This window comes from Nycticebus coucang, chromosome 14 (assembly GCF_027406575.1).
Source record: "Nycticebus coucang isolate mNycCou1 chromosome 14, mNycCou1.pri, whole genome shotgun sequence".
In the NCBI taxonomy this organism is placed as follows: domain Eukaryota; kingdom Metazoa; phylum Chordata; class Mammalia; order Primates; family Lorisidae; genus Nycticebus; species Nycticebus coucang.
The window spans coordinates 11,587,811-11,604,585 of NC_069793.1; the positions used below are offsets into that span (position 1 = coordinate 11,587,811).

Below are 16,775 nucleotides of genomic sequence, written 5' to 3' on the forward strand. Positions count from 1 at the left end.
CCTGGCCACAAAGACAATCACCACTGTCAAGAAGGGAAGATTTATTTTTTCCAGGACCCAAGGAGCCCTGAAATCAGATTGGGTGGGGGACATGTACTCAGAGTGAACAAGTAGGATGGGCAGTGGTGGGGGCCAGCTGAGCTGGGAGGGAAAATGGGCTCCAAGGCCTTGGCTGCGGACCTGACATTTTTGGCTGGGAGGTGGCCAGACCAGGCATGGGTGTGGCTCTAGCTACAGTGCTGGGCTGCCGTGGAAGGTCCGAGGGGAGCTGAGCATAGAGGTGCGGGAGGGTGGGATAGGGAGAATTCTGCTTGACAGTAGGGCCTAAGCAGCCTGCTCCCGGGGCTGAGCCAGCAGACTGAGTGCCAGTTCTGCACCCCTACCAGTGTGATCTAGAGCAAGTGACCTGGCTTCTCTGAGACTTGGATTCCTCATCTGCAGAATGGGTCACACAACTGCACCGGGGTTGGCAAAAGAATTGAACAGAGACTCATCGTGTAAAGGACTCAGCAGAAGCTCAATTAACAGGAGTTACTGGAACCTGGAAACCTCCTCCTTTTTATTTTCAATAAACAGGAAATAAGGCTGTGGGGTTTGCTCACGTCTAGCCCTGAGTGACCGCCCTTATTTTTACTGCCATGGCATTTTCTTCCTTCTTTAAAACACCATGCAAAACGCACCTCCTCCAGGAAGGTTTCCTTGATTAACGTCTTACAATCCCTGAATCCTAGTAGTTTCACAGCCTCACCATTCACTAGTTCTGTTACCTCAGGCAAGTCTTATAATCTCTCTGTACCTTGGTCTCTCCATCTGTCTTATGGGGAAGATAACAGCTACCTCACAGCATTGTTATAATTTCCTATGTGCAATACTTGGCTGGGTTTATAAATGTCTTCTACTGTTTTTTGTTGGTTTTTTTTTTTTTTTTTGAGACATAGTCTCAAGCTGTCACCCTGGGTAGAGTGCCATGTCGTCACTGCGAGCTCAAACTCTTGGGCTTAAGTGATTCTCTTGCCTCAGCCTCCCAAGTAGCTAGAATGACAGGCCCCCACCGCAACATCCGGTTATTCTTTGGTTGTAGTTGTCATTGTTGTTTGGCGGGCCTGCGCCGAATTCAAACCCACCAGCTCCGGTGTATATGGCTGGTGCCCCAGCCGCTGAGCTACGTGCACCGAGCCAATGTCTTCTACTGTTAATATCATTGTCATCATTAGTGCTGGTGGTGATAACAAGGATGACAATAGCTACTATCTACTGAGCACCTGCCAAATATGAGCACTGAGTTATTTTGCACATTTTATCTCATTTATACCTCACAACAATATCAGAAGGCAGGAAATGCTGTTACACTCACTTTATAGACTGGGCTGGTGAGGCTGGGAGAGGTTAAGTGTTTGACTAAAGCCCGAGGCTCACATGAGGCTGACATGCAGTCTGGGAGCTCTGAGGAAGCCTTCTGGATAGCAGAGAGCTCACCTCTGACTACTGGTCAGCAAAGCCCTCCAGGGATAGCCCACCCACCCAGCTGACTGACCGCAGGTTATAGGTCCGCAGGTTGCGTTGCCTCCTCTTGGTAGCTCTCAGCTTGACGAAAGTGCGGCCCGTGGGGTCGAAGACGCAGAGGACAGTGATGCAGACACTGAGGATGACTACCCAGTTGCAGACAACCATCCCTGGAGGGTGGCAGTGGGAAGCAAGGGGATACCTCGCTCGCTTACTAGTTGGGGACACCGTCAGGCTTACTAGCTCTGACAAAAGAGTCTCTACCCTCAACTGCTTCTGGGGCCCAAGAGCAAGGCTCAGAAGCCCCTGTTCCCAGGCTCTGGCCACATGTGACCATCCATTTGCTGAGCAGTGTGACCCCAAGGCCCACCCTTGGCACAGAGGAGACGACTTTGGGGAGTCCCAAGGAGTTTTTGAGGAGCCTCAACTGTTGCCCTGGGCATCTCTGGACCTGTTGTTACTCCCCAGACCAGAGTCACTGAGGGTGGATGGCAGCCCACAAGGATGAAGAAAGCAGCTTTGCCCAGCCAACACAGAACCACTGCCCTCTGGTGGGTTCCATCCTTCCTCCCCTCTAAACTGACTCCAACCACTCCACCCCCAGGGCTAGCTGAGGCTCCAGCGAGCCTTGCCCAGACATACCGAGGGTGACATTCTTGGCAGTGAGGTCATTGCAGGAGGTGTAGTACTGGGTGAGCCAGACGATGCCCACAATGGCGTAGATGAACTCGATCACCAGGATGGCTATGAGGAGAGCAGGCCTGGCTGAAAGATGGTCACTGCCTGCCCCTGAGGGAAGGGCCCAGGAGCCTCAGCCTGGATCTCCCTGCTGCAGAGGGCATTCAGAGGGACTACAGGGAGGCTGCAGAGCCTCCAGCCAGTTTAGCAACAAGGGCAGAGCAGCCTGTATCAGACCCCTGCCACTCCCTTGCCTCTTGGGCCCCAATGCTGTCTCATCACCATTTGGCCCTGCCGGCCCTGCCCGGTCTCTTGCAATATACCCACCACCTGCCCTTGCTCATGTGCCCTCGGTCCCTGGTGCCTCCCTGAGAAGGTAGCTGGATAGGCTGGTGATGGAAGAGGCATTTCCTCGTTCTTTCAGAGTTTCACAATCATATACATGAACTCTGGAATTGGATGTATCTTAGGCGAGTTACTTAATCTCTCTAAGTCTCTATTTCTCCAACTATAAAATGGGAGTGGTGATGTCTATGCCATAGGACTAGGTAAAAATTAGGTGAGAAAGCGTTCATTTCTCAGAAAGAAACCTCTAGAACTTGAGGGAGGAAGAGGGAAGAGCCCCCGCAGCCAAGCTACTCAAGGTCTGCACCCTGCTCAGGCCATCAATGTAGGCTGAGGCTGAAGGGGAGGTTTTGGGGTGGGAGAAGGAGATCTGGCAGCCTCCCAGGGGCAGCATGGGAAGCCAGGAAGCATAGTGTGGCAGCTAAGAGCCCAGACTTTGGAGTCCAATGGCTTGGGTTCAAATCCCAGTCCGACACTTTCACACTTATTAGTTATAGGACCTTGAAGAAGCTAATTAATGCTCTGGGACCCAGTTTCCTTATCCATAACAGGAGGCTGACAATACCGCTCCCTATCAGCTAATACAGGAAAAGCACTTAGCATGGCACATAGAAGGACAAAGTAAGTGTTCAAGAGGAATGACCAGAAGTGGTTAGAAGTGCCTTGCTCCTTTGGGGAGCTGGTCCAGGCTGCCCCTAAGGGGACTCCCAGGAAGGGCTGGGCCTGTTTTGAGAAGGATCACAGAGCAGCTGTGCTCTGCCCAGATGCATATGGTTAAGAAAAGAGGATAGTAGAAAGCAAATATCTTGGACTTTGAGAGTCTGACAGTCTCTGTAGTTACTATTCAACTCTGCTGGTATAGAGCCAATGTAGCCAAAGACAATACATAACTGGGTATGTTCCAATAAAACTTTATGTACAGACACAGACCATGGGCTGGATTTGGCCCTCAGACTTGCAGTATGCCAGCCCCTGAAAGTCTTAGTTCACTGCTGTGCCCTGGTACTAGCACAGAGCCTGTCTCGTGGCACCTGCCCAGTAAATACTGGCTGAATGAATGGGCACAGGAGGAGGAGGAGGCTGGGGGTGTCCGGAGCAGTCCTTCCACTGGCAGCAGCCCTTACCCAGGCGCACGTAGAGCACGTACTGCATGGAGTCACGGGGCTCCGTGTAGAGGATGCCCCCACGCATGCTTAGCCAGATGATGGCCATCTCGGCAATCATGCAGCTCAGCAGAATGCCCAGGTAGCCGCGGCCGTGGTCCACCAGGTTCAGGGAGCAGGCCTCGTGCGGGTTGTAGACCAGGCCGAAGAGCACCACAGACAGGATCACAAACCTATCGTGGGAACACATAGTAAGCAAGGCCGGCAACCCCTGCAACTCAGCCGCCCCTAGTAGGCAGGCCCCGTCCTGGCATGGACTCTGCCCACCTGGCATCATATGCCTCCAAGGGTGTGGGCATCCAGTAAAACATCTGGGGACAGGGAAGGGAGAGCAGGAGGGCCAGCGGACAGCCACTGGGAAAGAGCATAGCAACCCTGCTCAGCACTGATGTCGGGCCTCTAGGCTTTATGTAGGCATTGCCCTAAGGGTCTCAATGTTTCAGACACCTGCTCATGGAAGCTGAGGTCATGACAAAAACAGGACTCAGGCCCAGGCAGGAAGGAATAAATGGCCAGAAAGCTTCCTTCCAAGCCTTTCTCCCCAAACTCAGGACTGTGGCCTCAGCCCTGGAGACTCACCAGGTGGTGTGCAGAAGGAAGAGGAAGATGGCTGGCAGAACGAGGTCATCACTGCCCACAGACCAGCGCCGCCGGAACACCACAATCCCAGGCATGGCTGGCAGCTCTGCAGAGGCTCAGTGGGCCTGGCGCTCACCTCCTGGAAGAAAGCAGAAGACCCTGTAGCTACCTAGTAAGCAGCAGTATCCAGGGCCAGCACCTTCCTGAGCCTCTGGGCCAGTCCCTGGTGTGGCCAGTAACACAAGCCTCTTCAGAACTGGCCACAAGTCCTAAGCCCCACGGGCAGGAACCAACACATAGGAGCTCAGCAGCAGGTTACTGGCTATAGCCTTACCTCTGAGGACTCTCCTGTCCCCCATGACTGGCACTGGTTCTCTGAGATCAGCCTGTGCCTAGGGTTACCCCAGCATCAACTGTTCAGTTCTATTAATGACTCTAGGCTAACGCGCTCCTTCCCCCTCAGCTCTATCCTCTTTATGGTCTTTTCATGACATCTGGCCCAGTGCACAGTGCTTGGGATCAGGGAAGGGGCTTCCCAGGCTAAGAACAAGCCCACCACTCAGCACAAAGCCACACAGGGCAGGAAAAAAGTTGCAGGACTCAGGAAAAGCAGGGGCAAGGGCACGTGTCTGTCTGGTGGTAGGACTAACAACACTCACAGGGTGAGGAATAGGAGTACATAGCAGGTGTCAGGAAGTATGTACTGAATGGGGTTTTTAGCTTCTTGCTTTGTGGGACCCCTGTGAGCACACTCTATGATTTGGTTTTGTACCCATGGGACAGAATTCCAAACCACAGCGCTGCCTCTGGAAAGGAAGGGCACGGTTGAGGTATGGGGTGAACAGCATGGCATGGGACACCTTCTGCCCACATCACTGGAGGAACAGCAGTGAGTCCTGCAGGGTAACCTCCTCCTGGCAACCAAGGCTCCCACACCCACCCTATACCAAGCAGCCTTAACTGTTCGGTTCCCAACTCTCTGAAGTAGCTCAATTCAAATCACCTACAGCAAGCCCAGGGAAGAGAGCCCTGGGAACTTGGCGTCCCCCCTCAGTAGAGCCCCAGGAAGAGGGGTAACAGTGTAGGGTGGGAGGCTGTTCTCCAGAAATACCTGTGAGGGGCCCCAGGTATCCCTGGGCTGGGAAGAGGGAGCCCTGCTGTGGGGGGCTGGCTAGGCACACTGCTGGTGGGCAGCTGTCCCAGGCCAGTAGAGGCTTACATGGCACCTGGTCCAGAGGCAGGCGGCAGGTCCTCCTCTCCCCAGTGACGGCTTCGGGGAAAATGTATGGCCGAGGAGACCAGCATCATTCTGGAAGGAAGCAGCCAAGTCTTCCCTGGGCAGTGGGCACAACCCTCAGGGTAGGCGAGAGGGTGTGGGGCTGGGAGACCAGCCGGCATGTGCGACCCGGCCCGGCTGCCTTTCCCTGGTGCAGCCACTTCATCCAGCTGCTGCCAGGGCTGCGCGGGAGCTGGTAGCCTGGCGGGCTGGTGGGCGGGCCTGCTAGGGTCGTGCCTACTCCTCCCCCCACCCTCAGGAAGTGACATCATCCCACTCTCTCTCCAAGGAGGAGTCGGAGCAGAGCTCCGATTCTGGGAAGCAGGAGAAGGGTGGAGAGCCACAGTAGTGGGTGGCCAGGCTGGGGTCCGCGGACTGCAGGGGGCTGGGGCTTCAGCAGAGTCTGTGGCTGGTGGCTGACAGCACCAGCCACAGGTTCGGGTAGCAATGGATGGGCCAGGAGGGGCTTGGACAGTGTGGGTAGCAGCTATGTTGGGGTAGGAAACCGCTGGTGTTGCTGTCCCCTCTCTGCTCCAGGTGGCTCATGGAGGGCAAGGTAGAGCATGGGATTGGGCTCAGGGGGGCTGCCAGGAGCCCCATTATAAGAATGAAATGACATGAATCAAAAGCTCAGAGCCAGCACGGCCCCTGCAAGTGCTGAAGTCGCATGCCCTACTCCAATCAGGCTGGATGGGCCAGAAGGAGGGACAGTGGTGCTCCAGAGGAGCTGGCAGGCAGGTGACGGTCCAGCCCCTACCAGCAGCCCAGAACAGCCTATTGTCAGGTACACCCCATTGACAGCCCTCCCAGTCACCCTGGGACCCTCCACTCACTCCCCTCTTCACCCATGTAGTCCGGAATGGCTAGCACTCCTACTGGGAGGAGGAGGCACGACTCCAGCACTACTTTTCTTACACTGCCCCATGCTCCTTTCTTGACCTAGTACCTTGCATGTACCAACTACCCAGCACCCACACCCTCTGAGCACTCCTCCTCTGCCCACACCTTGCCTACCCTCCCCAGCTCTCAGGTTGGGAGAGGTAAGCCAAGCCTGGCACTGGGCTCTGCAGGGGTGGCTACAGGACTTTCAAGGACTGCAGTGATATGGCCAGTGGCAGCCTCTGACCCCAGATCTGGGGGCAACCAGTCTGAGGCCATTACCCACTAGATCACATGGTGGGGTGCTATGGGCCAGCCACTGGGCACACTGTGTGTGACAAGCCTGTGCCTGGGGCCAGCCCACCACTGCAGGAGCCTAGGCACAGCATTGGGAGCCTGGCCCAGGCACCAGGTTATCTTGCTTTGAACCTGGGCTCTACCACCCACAAATTGTGTGACTTACTAATTGTGCCTCAGTTTCCTCATCTGTAAAATGTCGATTATCTCCACCTTCTAAAGCTCTGGTGAGGATCGCATGTGAGAAGGTCTGCAGAGGCTCTAACTGTGCTGCATGAATGCCAAAGCCAGTCTTAGGCAGGTGGGTAAGGTGGAGGAAGTGCATGGGAAACCCCTGCTGGGTCTGCCACCCCGCCCGCCTGGGCTAGTAGATTCTCCAGCTTGTTACCAAGGGGTCATGGTCTGGGGTGGGGGTGGCAGGGCCTGTGCTGCACAGAGGGGTGGTGTCAATTCATAAATCTCAATCTTGAGGCTACTATTTTTAAGGGCCTGAAAGGCGCCCTTTCTTTAGAGACCCCAGCCCATCACAATGGAGGTCTGTTCCTCTGCTGGGGATGTGATTTCATCTGGAGGAAATGTCTCAGGAGGGGGAAGGGCAGAGGCTACTTCCTAGTCTGGGGCTGCCACACAGCATCTCCCTGGGGAGAAAGTCAGTGCTCTCCAATAACCACAGAGAGGTGGGTGGTGTACACTGTCTCCCCTTCCTATCTAGGGGGACAGGAGAAGCAGCTGGGTGCTCCTCCTGCCTCTGATGGGCCTCTAGCCCAGGCAGGTATGAATGGTGCCAGGGCCCCCCCCCTCACATGGACAGAATTAAGTGGCCCTAGGGGGCCTCTTTCCTCTCCCAACCACAAGGTCCAATTTCCTAGCTGGTGACTCAGGCCCCTGGGTTAAGTATTAACCATTTCAGGAGTTCTTCTTTCTAAAAACACAAAACTCTTTTTTTTAATGTACATGCAACTCTCTACTTTAAAAACCTTCCGTGATTCCCATGGCCTGTAGAATAAAGCCCTGGGTCATCAGGTGAGCAGGTAGGGTCCTCAGCCACTGGTAGGCTGTGCAACCAGGGACAAGTGCCTTGCCCTCTTTGAATCCATGCATTCTTTATCCCCCGCCCCCACGGATCTGGGTGCGGACAGACTCCACAACCCCACAGGAAGCCCACTCTAGTGGCAGGTCCCTCTGGGCACAGTTGCTCTCCAGCTTTCTTAACTGCCTCATCCTCCTTTCTTGATAGCTCCCAAACTTCTGCTCCCTAAAACCACTTCATTGGAAGGGTCCATTCTTTGGTTACCCCAGTTCTTTTAACAAGCAAAATCCTACTCATCTTTCCAGGCCAGCCCAAAGTTACCTCTTCTCTGAAGCCCTCTTCCTGGGAATCAGGCCACTCACTCCTTTATGGGATCTCCTTACCCCAACAGGGCCCTAGTCACACTGTCCTACAGTTACCTTGCTGATTCCTTGCTACCCATCCCTGCCCCAGCTCAATCCAGAGCCCTTGTGGCCAGGGCCCTGCAGCATCCATCTCCATGCCCTCTGGTGCCAGCCACTGTGCCTGGCTCCAGTGTTTTGCTCCCCTCACCCCCTGCTCCTGGCAAACAGGCAGGGTTCTCTTCTCAGTGCCTGCCCCAGCAGCTCAGGGGAACCATCTCCCCTTCCTCTGGCCACCTGAACTGCTCTGGGCTTCAGTTTCTTCCACTGTGAAAGGGGGATAACCACAACCCTCACAAGGCTATGGCGAGAATGTACAAGATTAATGTCACTAAAGAGCTTTGCACAGGCCCTGGCACACCCCAAGGATCTGTTCATGGGGCCCTCTTTTGATGTGATCTGTGACTGGGGTCTAGAAGGTACTGCTGAGGCCCATGACTGACTCCAGGGGATTGAAAAGGGCCACAGTGAACACCCATAAGCCCTGACTGGGGAACCTACCCTGGCCATGGGCCTTTGGGGCTGCTTAAAGCACCCCATGCAGACTGTGCTCCCTCACCCTAAGGTCCCCAAAGGCTTGGCTGTAGGAGATTTCAGGGAGCAGAGCCCCTTGGCAGCAGGGTTCCCACCTGATGACACTCTGAGAGCTCATGGGGGAAGGAGGAGGGTGCTGAGTCAGCCCCCTAGATGACCGTGTGCAAAGAATTCTGGCCGGGACTGGTGAAAGATGAGAAAGTCATCTCGCCCACCTGCAGTGGGTCAGGGCACCAGAGTGCCCACAGGGAACAGAGTGATGTGTTTAAGAACCCTGTCCAGGGCCACTTCCACCTGGTGAGATTTCCCACCTGGCCAGCGGTGGCCTCAGGCCTCTAGGCCCAGGGATGGGATGAAGGTTGAGGAGGGGATGACAGCCAGGTCCAGGCCAGAGAGATCCATCTGATGTCAGCTGAGCACTTCCTGTGACTCGCAGCAGTAATGCAGGGTCAGTGTCACTCTCATTCCATAGGGAGAGCAAGCAGTGGTTAGAAGAATGCACCCTAAACACAAACTGCATCTGCATCCTGGCTCTGCTACATACTGGCTGTGTGACCTTGGATAGGTTAACTTCTCTGTGCCTCAGTTTCCTCTCTTCTAAAATGGGGATAAGAAGAATAACTACCTTAGAATTATCATAAGGGTTAAATGAGTCATGCATTCATTTCTAGTTAAGAATAAGGAGTGAGACTCAGAGACTGTCCTGATACCCAACAAGGAGCAAGAGGCTGAGCAGGCTGGAGGCACAGGTCACTCCTCCTGCCATTCAGAGCCCACACCTCCTGCAGTAGGGTCTCAGAACAGGTCCACCAACCCCTTTTATGAGTAAGGAAACTGAAGTTCAAAAAGGACGCAGAGGCTCTCAGCTCTTCCCATAATGCTCACTCCTGTGGTGTCACTATCCGATGCTGGGTACACAGCCCCAGGGTCCCTGAGCTAGCCTACTTCTTCTCTGACCTTGTGGCATGCCCCTCTCAAAATCCCTGGTGATACTACCATTAACAAGTGTCACCCCAGGGAGCCTGGGCCAAGATCCTCTTTCACAATGCCTAATCCTCATAGAAGCTGGCAAAATCCACGTGCACTCTCTTGGTGGAGATAAATCTGCAAGAAGGCATCGAGCACTTGGCTCCTTCAAACAGTTACCAATGGCTGGCTCTTGGCCTCCTAGCAGGTGGAGCTCCTATCTCTGTAGCCCATCTGGCAAAGCAGGGGACACTCGAAGACCCAAAGTTACCTTCTCTGGGCCCCCATTTCACCCCTGCCTCCTGAGGCTGGTGAAGGCTGGTGATAGGAACCAGTCTAGCACTATTTAGTCTTGGACCAAGAGCAGTATCATCAGGACAGAAAGTCATGGCCTCTTTAGGCCTTAGTAAATCAAAATTGAAGGCTCGAGAATGAATCAGGTACAGATGTGTGAGACATAAGGGTCCCCATAGGTTCTGTATATAAAATTGTCATGGCTGGGCATGGGGACTCACACCTGTAATCCTAGCACTCTGGGAGGCCAAGACAGGTGGATTGCCTGTTCTCACAAGTTTGAGACCAGCCTGAGCCAGTGCGAGACCTTGTCTCTACAAATAGCTGGGCATTGTGTCAGGTACCTGTAGTCCTAGCTACTTGGGAGGCTGAGGCAAGAGGATCGCATGAGCCCAAGAGTTTGAGGTTGCTATGAGCTACGACACCATGGCACTCTACTGAGGGTGCCAATGTGAGACTTTGTCTCAAAAAAATAAACACATAAAGAAATAAAACTGTGGCTAGATTCCAAACTTCCTTGTAGCCAAAGTAAAAGGGGAAACTGGCTAGTCTGTAAGGGCTCTTTGAGCACTGCAGGGTTTTTTGATCCTTAGCATCTGGAAGGGCCAACCCAGGACTCCCATTTCTGTGTTGAATGGGATTCCCAGGTGAAAGGGATTTGAAATCGGAAAGTGCACCAAAAAAGTCGAGGAGGGCCACCACCTGGCACCTGGTAAACCCTACCAGGCCTCCTCATTCTCAGTGTGTCCATACTGGGTGCTGGAGTTTGCCTAGTCAGGAGGCAAGGTACAAGGGGGCATCTGATCTGGGGAGACTAACCGCAGTGAGGCTGGGCCCTAGCAGCCTGCAAGGTGAATGATGTTGTGTTCACAGGCTCCGTCCCACCTAAGGCAGGCCCACCAACTGGGCACAGCCTGGCCTAATTGGGCTGGCAGACGGGTCCCAACTCTCTTTAGCAGTGACTACAGTCCTGGCTTTGGTGGGTGAAATTCCAGCTTCTACACTTTTCAGCTGCAAGATTGTGGTAGCTAGTTAGCCTCTTTTACATTAGAGAGCAGATGGAGGGACTGACCAGGAGCCAGAAGTAGTGTGAACCTGCAAAGTGGATCCTGAGTTCCAGGTGATGGGAAGAGGGAAAACTTAGCCCATCTGTAAGTTGGGGACTGTGGTGTTTCTAATATTTATGACTCGCCTACAGTGTCTTGGCCCTTATCTAAGCCTTTACCAACATGGACTCATCCTCAGAACATCCTCAGAACACCTGTGTGAGGTGGGCAGTCACATAGCCTAGCTCCAGCACCCATGTCCTACCTCCACACACTGTGTTTCTGAACTCAGGAAATGGCTTCAACCCCCTCACCCCTGACAGACGGAGAAAGCCAGGCCTTAGGGACCATTAAGAGTTCTCTGGGTTTTTATCTGGCTCCAGACTCAATCACAACACCACGGATGATGTATTGGCCCCATTCTGCAGATGAAGAAAACTGAGCCCAGAGGAGTTCCACAGTTTCAAGGGAGTAGGCGGTGGAGCCAGCAGAGAGCTTGGGGCTAGAAACACTTATCTTGTTCCAGCCTCATCAGGCTGTAGGGGGATCACCCCAGCTTTATAGATGAAAAAGCCAAGACAGGTGAAATGATTTGCCCAGAGATCCCTCGATAAAGGTGGCAGAGCTGGGATTCCAAGCAGCCTCTCTGCCTCTGTCAGTTGTCCTTACTCTGTCTCTCACACACACAGACACAAAGACCCACATGTCCCATCCTGAGTTCCTGGGGCTGTGGCACCTTCTCCTTCCTCCTAGGTCTGCAGCCCACCAGGAGTGTCCAAGGGGGTGGCCACTGAAGGCACGTAAAGGGAAAGGTGAGGAGAGAGGCAACAGAGAGAAAGCACGTGTGGGCTGGGGGCCCTGTGCACCACCAGCCTGTGCCCGGGTATGTGCAGCCCCAGTTAAGGGCCTGAAAGCTGTTGCTTTTCACACATCAGCTGTGCTGGAGCAGAAGGCAGAGCAGAGCCTGCCCAGGGCAGGGTTTCAGCGTGAGATGGGTCTTCACACGCCCAAGCCCTGGGATGAAAACTGTGTGCCTGGTACAGCCGGAGGCAGGAGTGGGAGGCCACTGCCATTTGTCCCCTCCCACCTGCCACCCAGGGCCTTAGACTAACAAGCACCTTCCTCACCCTCCCTTCCAGGATGCCCCAGAAGGCACAAGAAGGCACCTCCTCTGCCTCTACTATGCACTGGCTACTTGGCAATCCGCACTGCAACCCCACAGTGGGTCTGGCTATTTGCATGTCACAGATGGGGAAATCCAAGCTCCGAGAGGTTAAAGAACCTAGTGCGTGAGTGGCCAAGCCAGGTCTATCTGCTGTGTTGTCTGTAACATCAATATGCTTGTTGGCCAGAGACCCCTTTCTACAAAAGAACATTCTGGGGGCCAGGTGCAGAGTTCAGAGAAGAGGACAAAGAGGAGCAGCCCCAGTTACTTGGGGTAACACCTAATAGCTATCTTGGGCTGGACCCAGAAATAGTTCCAACAATTACTCAATCACATGCTTAGTTTTTAAGAAATCTACATAGCATTTACCTACATGCCAGATCCTGGAGTAAGCAGTTCACAAAGATTACGTCCTTTAAAATACTCTTTTTAACAACTCTCTCATCCGCCACTTTATTGATGAGGAAACTGAGGCTCAGAGAGGTTAAGTAATTTGCCTGAGGTTGCTCAGCTAGCAAGCAGCTAAGCCAGGCCTGAGGCTCCGGAGTCTGTAATCCTGGCCCCTCCCCAAGCTCCACTTATCACCAGGCTCCATCCTCTCGTTCTCACACTAATTATTTTCCACTTGTCTACAATGAGCTGATTTTGCCATCTGCCACCAGCCCTGCTACTGACACCAGCCAACTCCCTGGGACTCAACTGTGGCCTTTCGTTTCCTGCTGGTCGTTCTGGGAGGGCGCCTGGGCACTCCTCCAGCCTCTCCTCCCTGTCCTCTCCTCCCAGGATGCAGGGGGTTTCCACCAAGACCTATCTGTCTTGGACTCCAATGGATGTTTCTAACAGTGGAAGGGGTCCCTCAGGCTCTAGCCAGGCCAGGTTTGGTTTCTGAAATCTTCTTTGGAGACGACTGATGTTCCTGAAACTCAGAGCAAGCCATGTCCCTCGCTCATTCAGATGCCCCAAGCAGAGGTAGCCTGGAGTGGCCCAGGTATGGGCTGTGCTGGCCTCTGTGATGGATGCAGCCTGGATCTCCCAGCGATCATGGCACACTAGGACAATCCCCTTACACGGTGCCAGGCTGTTTTTTCCTACCCGTCCACAGGAAGGCCACAGACAGGTGGGCAGGCACCCACCTCTAGTGTGAGACCTTTCCACACCACCCCCATGATCTTCTCATTCTCCTCATGCTCTAACACATTTTTGCCACCCTCTCCCCTGGACTTTTTCTCTCTCATAGGACTGAAGGGTGGTGGCCATCCAGTGAGCTGACTGAGACACTCTCCCCACAGCCCTAGAGTGGGACGGCACTGGGTTAGAGCCACAACTTCCAGTTGTCTGAGCCTTAGTTTCCTTGTCTGCAAAATGGAATAATGAAGATATTCATTGGGAACCAAGAGGAGTGAACGAAATAATGAACAGAAGGCACTCAGTGCACAGAAAGTATCATCCACTGCTACCGTTATGATTTATTAATCATCTCTCCCCCGTGTGCACAGAACCTTCTCATGGCACTGAGCGCCTGCCCCTATATGGCAGGGGTGCTAACTCTCTGTGATCTAAGTCAATCTGCCCAAACGGAAAGGTGTCCAGGCTGCCCCCCGCCAACTTGCCCTCACTCTGCCAACCTGAATAATCCCCAACCTGCCTTCTCGGGCATCTCTCAGGAGCCCTACCCATGCCCATGCCGAGGCTTTGCCTGCCCTGCCTCTTTAAATCCCCAAGAAATCAGTGAAAGGGGAATCACCACCCCGGAGAGAGCCTAGACCACAGAGTTCCCCTCAAGGCAACAGGGCTCTTCCGACACACCAAAGCCTGAGTGCTTACTGGGATGATTGCATCTGTCTGTCTACAGGTCTGAGTTTAAGGGTGTGCCATTGCTGGCTCCTTCCCAGCTTAAACTCAGGATGACCTGAGGGGCAGAAGCCCACTGTTGAAGCCCATCTGCCCCACCCTGATCCCCGCCCAGGCCTCCCATTCTCCTAGGAGCCAGTTGCTGGGGGCTCTTCCCCAAATGGCCCAGGCTGCCAGGCAGTTCATCAGCTCACAGCAGGAACCCCAGTGCTCTGGCTTCTCAGAGCTTCCACGAAAAGGAGACTCAGTCCCTGGTGCTGGCAACACCTCACAGAATTAGCACCTTCCACTTCATTAGGGGGCTCCTAATGAGGCTGTTAATGAGATGCTAAGTGGGCACACCTAGCCTCACACCTCCCCATCAGGCCCCCACCCCCACCCCAGCCATACCCTGGGCCACCATGGTCCTGCTGTACGTCCTCAGGCTGTGCGCTGCCCCTTGGGGCCTGGCCTGCTCAGTGTGTGCTGCTGGAAAGCTGTGTGTGTGGGGGGGTGCCTCCAGACTCTGAGAGGCTTCGTGGGCATCTATTGAGCTGTATGGCCATCTAGGACACAGGCCGGCCGCTCGGGTTATCAGGTTTCGCTTTAACCATTCCCTGGGCATCTCGGAAGCAAGCAGGGATCAAGTGACTAAGTAACTGAGCTCTTCCCCAGGGAGGAGGGCAACACAGCTCTAGTATGCAGGAAGGGCCAACACCCCCTCTCCCATGGAGACTGGAGCAGGAGGTGGCATCTACTGTCACCAAGGGCACCCAAGCTGGCCCAGTCCCCTCACTCTGTGGCCCTCCTCTCCTGTGCTCGATGAGGGTGGGGGGAGTCTCAGTGTTCTTCAGAGTAAATTTCTGGGAGCTCTCAGAGGCCACAGTGAGGGAGGTGGTCACAGCAGGAAGGCTTCCTGGGGCTTGTAGGCCATGTCAACCAGGGCAGCTTTTAGCAGTTTTATGTTTCAGGGTTCCTTATAACATGTATTGGAAAGAAATAGTTTCAATACTTAAAAATGTTTGCAAGCCACTGGACAGAATGAACTCTGAGGTCCATTCTGGCCTTGACTTTCGGAGTTTCACTTGCTGGACAGCCAAGGAGAGAGCCACACAAGTGCCCAAACTCATGTAAGCATCACACGTGTTTCCTCCCCTGCCTGGCCAGGAGGGCAAAGGAGGGCACAGAAAAAAGATACTGACCCAGGAGCTGAGAGACCAGGGCCTATGGCCTCATCTGTTATTCAGACCTCCATTCCCTCCCCCCACTTTGAACATGTAAAGTCCCTCCAGGAAGGGGTGGAGGCTCGGATGGCTCTTTGCTGCTGGGTGGAGGACAGGACTAGACCCAGCTTTGATCCTGGCGCTCTGATTTACTCAGATGTCCTCGGAGCTATGAACTTCCAGGCACTATGCAGGGGCCAGCCTCTTCCTGAGAGGGCAGTGATGGCAGTGCCTCCCTCAAGGGGCTGCTGGGAGGACACAGCAAGTTAAAAGTTGTAAAGTGCTACAGTGGCTCACACCCATAATCCTAGCACTTTGGGAGGCGGAGGTGGGTGGATTGCTTGAGCTCAGAAGTTTGAGACCAGCTTGAGCAAGAGCAAGATCCCGTCTCTACTAAAAATAGACCAAAAAAAAAGAAAAAGGAACAAAAACTAGCCGAGTGTTGTGGTAGGCACCAGTAGTCCCAGCTAGTGGGAGGCAAGAGGATCTCTTGCGCCCAAGAGTTTGAGGTCGCTGTCAGCTATGACACCAAAGCACTCTACCCACGGTAATAGAGTAAGACTGTCTCCAAAAAAAAAAAAGTTGTGAAGTGTTGAGAGCAGGCTCCAGTCCAGGGGAGGTGCTTGGTAACGTTAGCTACATGTATGCACAGTTTTAAATCAGTCCCCTTCTCAAAAGCATAGTACAGCTCCTAAATGATCTTTAAATAAAATTAAAACTCTCAATCATTAGCTATAAAGCTTACCACCCTTCCCCGCCCCGAGCACCCACACCTTCCACCCTGTCCCACCTACTCCCTGCTCCCATCTACATCTATGTGTTCCCAGCTGCTTAGCCACCAAGCATACTCGCACTCAGAACCCATGTATTTCCTCCGCTGCAGACTACCCGACCTGCTCTTCAGGGGTTTCTTTCCCACCAGGCCTCCAAGGCTGGCTCAGGCCCTGTCCTCAGCTGGAGCTGCCCTGAAGCCCCAGCCCTGGTTGAGCAGCTGTCAGTGTCCCACTTTTCTCGTGTGCCTGCCTCGCCTTCTCCATTACCCTGGAGGTTCAAAAGAAAGCCTTGGCTTCCACTTGCTCCTCTCCTGGCCTGTGGGGGATGGGCTGGGAGGCTCTTGGCAATAGGTAGACTAGAAATGGGGTTGAGACAAATAGGGGAGCAGAGACCTCTGTGATGGGGCAATCCCAAGGGCACCTAATAAGTGTCAGCCTTCTGCCTGCCAATACCTGACCAGGACCCGTGTGCCCACTCTGTCCTGGGCAGATAAGGGCCAGGAGACATCAGGGGCCCCACCTGCTAGACCTCTGACCCACGTATGGCATTATTTGCCTTCCCAGGGGACTCGGGAGCTTAAGGCTCCAGCCCTGTCACATTGTCACTTCTGTGGCCTCTGTTTCCAGGCCTGCTTCCTGGGTGTGGCAGGAGATGGAGCTGGGCTTCATGCTTGGCACAGCCCTGGTGTCCACAACTGTGACTGCACCCTCACAGCCCAAGCACCACTCTTCACACCACTTCACAAGGGCCTAGCAGGAAAGTGACAGGCATTTGGCAGGGCCTCGACCCAGT

General features: G+C 54.0%; 1 protein-coding gene across 1 annotated transcript in view; it reads right to left on the bottom strand.

Annotated features, from left to right (window-relative positions):
- Nucleotides 1-16,775, bottom strand: part of DAGLA (diacylglycerol lipase alpha) — a 64,735-nt gene that overhangs the window by 21,843 nt on the left and 26,117 nt on the right. The window contains exons 2-5 of the mRNA XM_053562051.1: nucleotides 4,269-4,407; nucleotides 3,651-3,862; nucleotides 2,146-2,247; nucleotides 1,535-1,673 (exon numbers count right to left, since the gene is read on the bottom strand). Coding sequence (XP_053418026.1) covers nucleotides 1,535-1,673; nucleotides 2,146-2,247; nucleotides 3,651-3,862; nucleotides 4,269-4,363 — 548 coding nt within the window. The 5' untranslated portion in view covers nucleotides 4,364-4,407. The remainder of the gene's footprint in view (nucleotides 1-1,534; nucleotides 1,674-2,145; nucleotides 2,248-3,650; nucleotides 3,863-4,268; nucleotides 4,408-16,775) is intronic.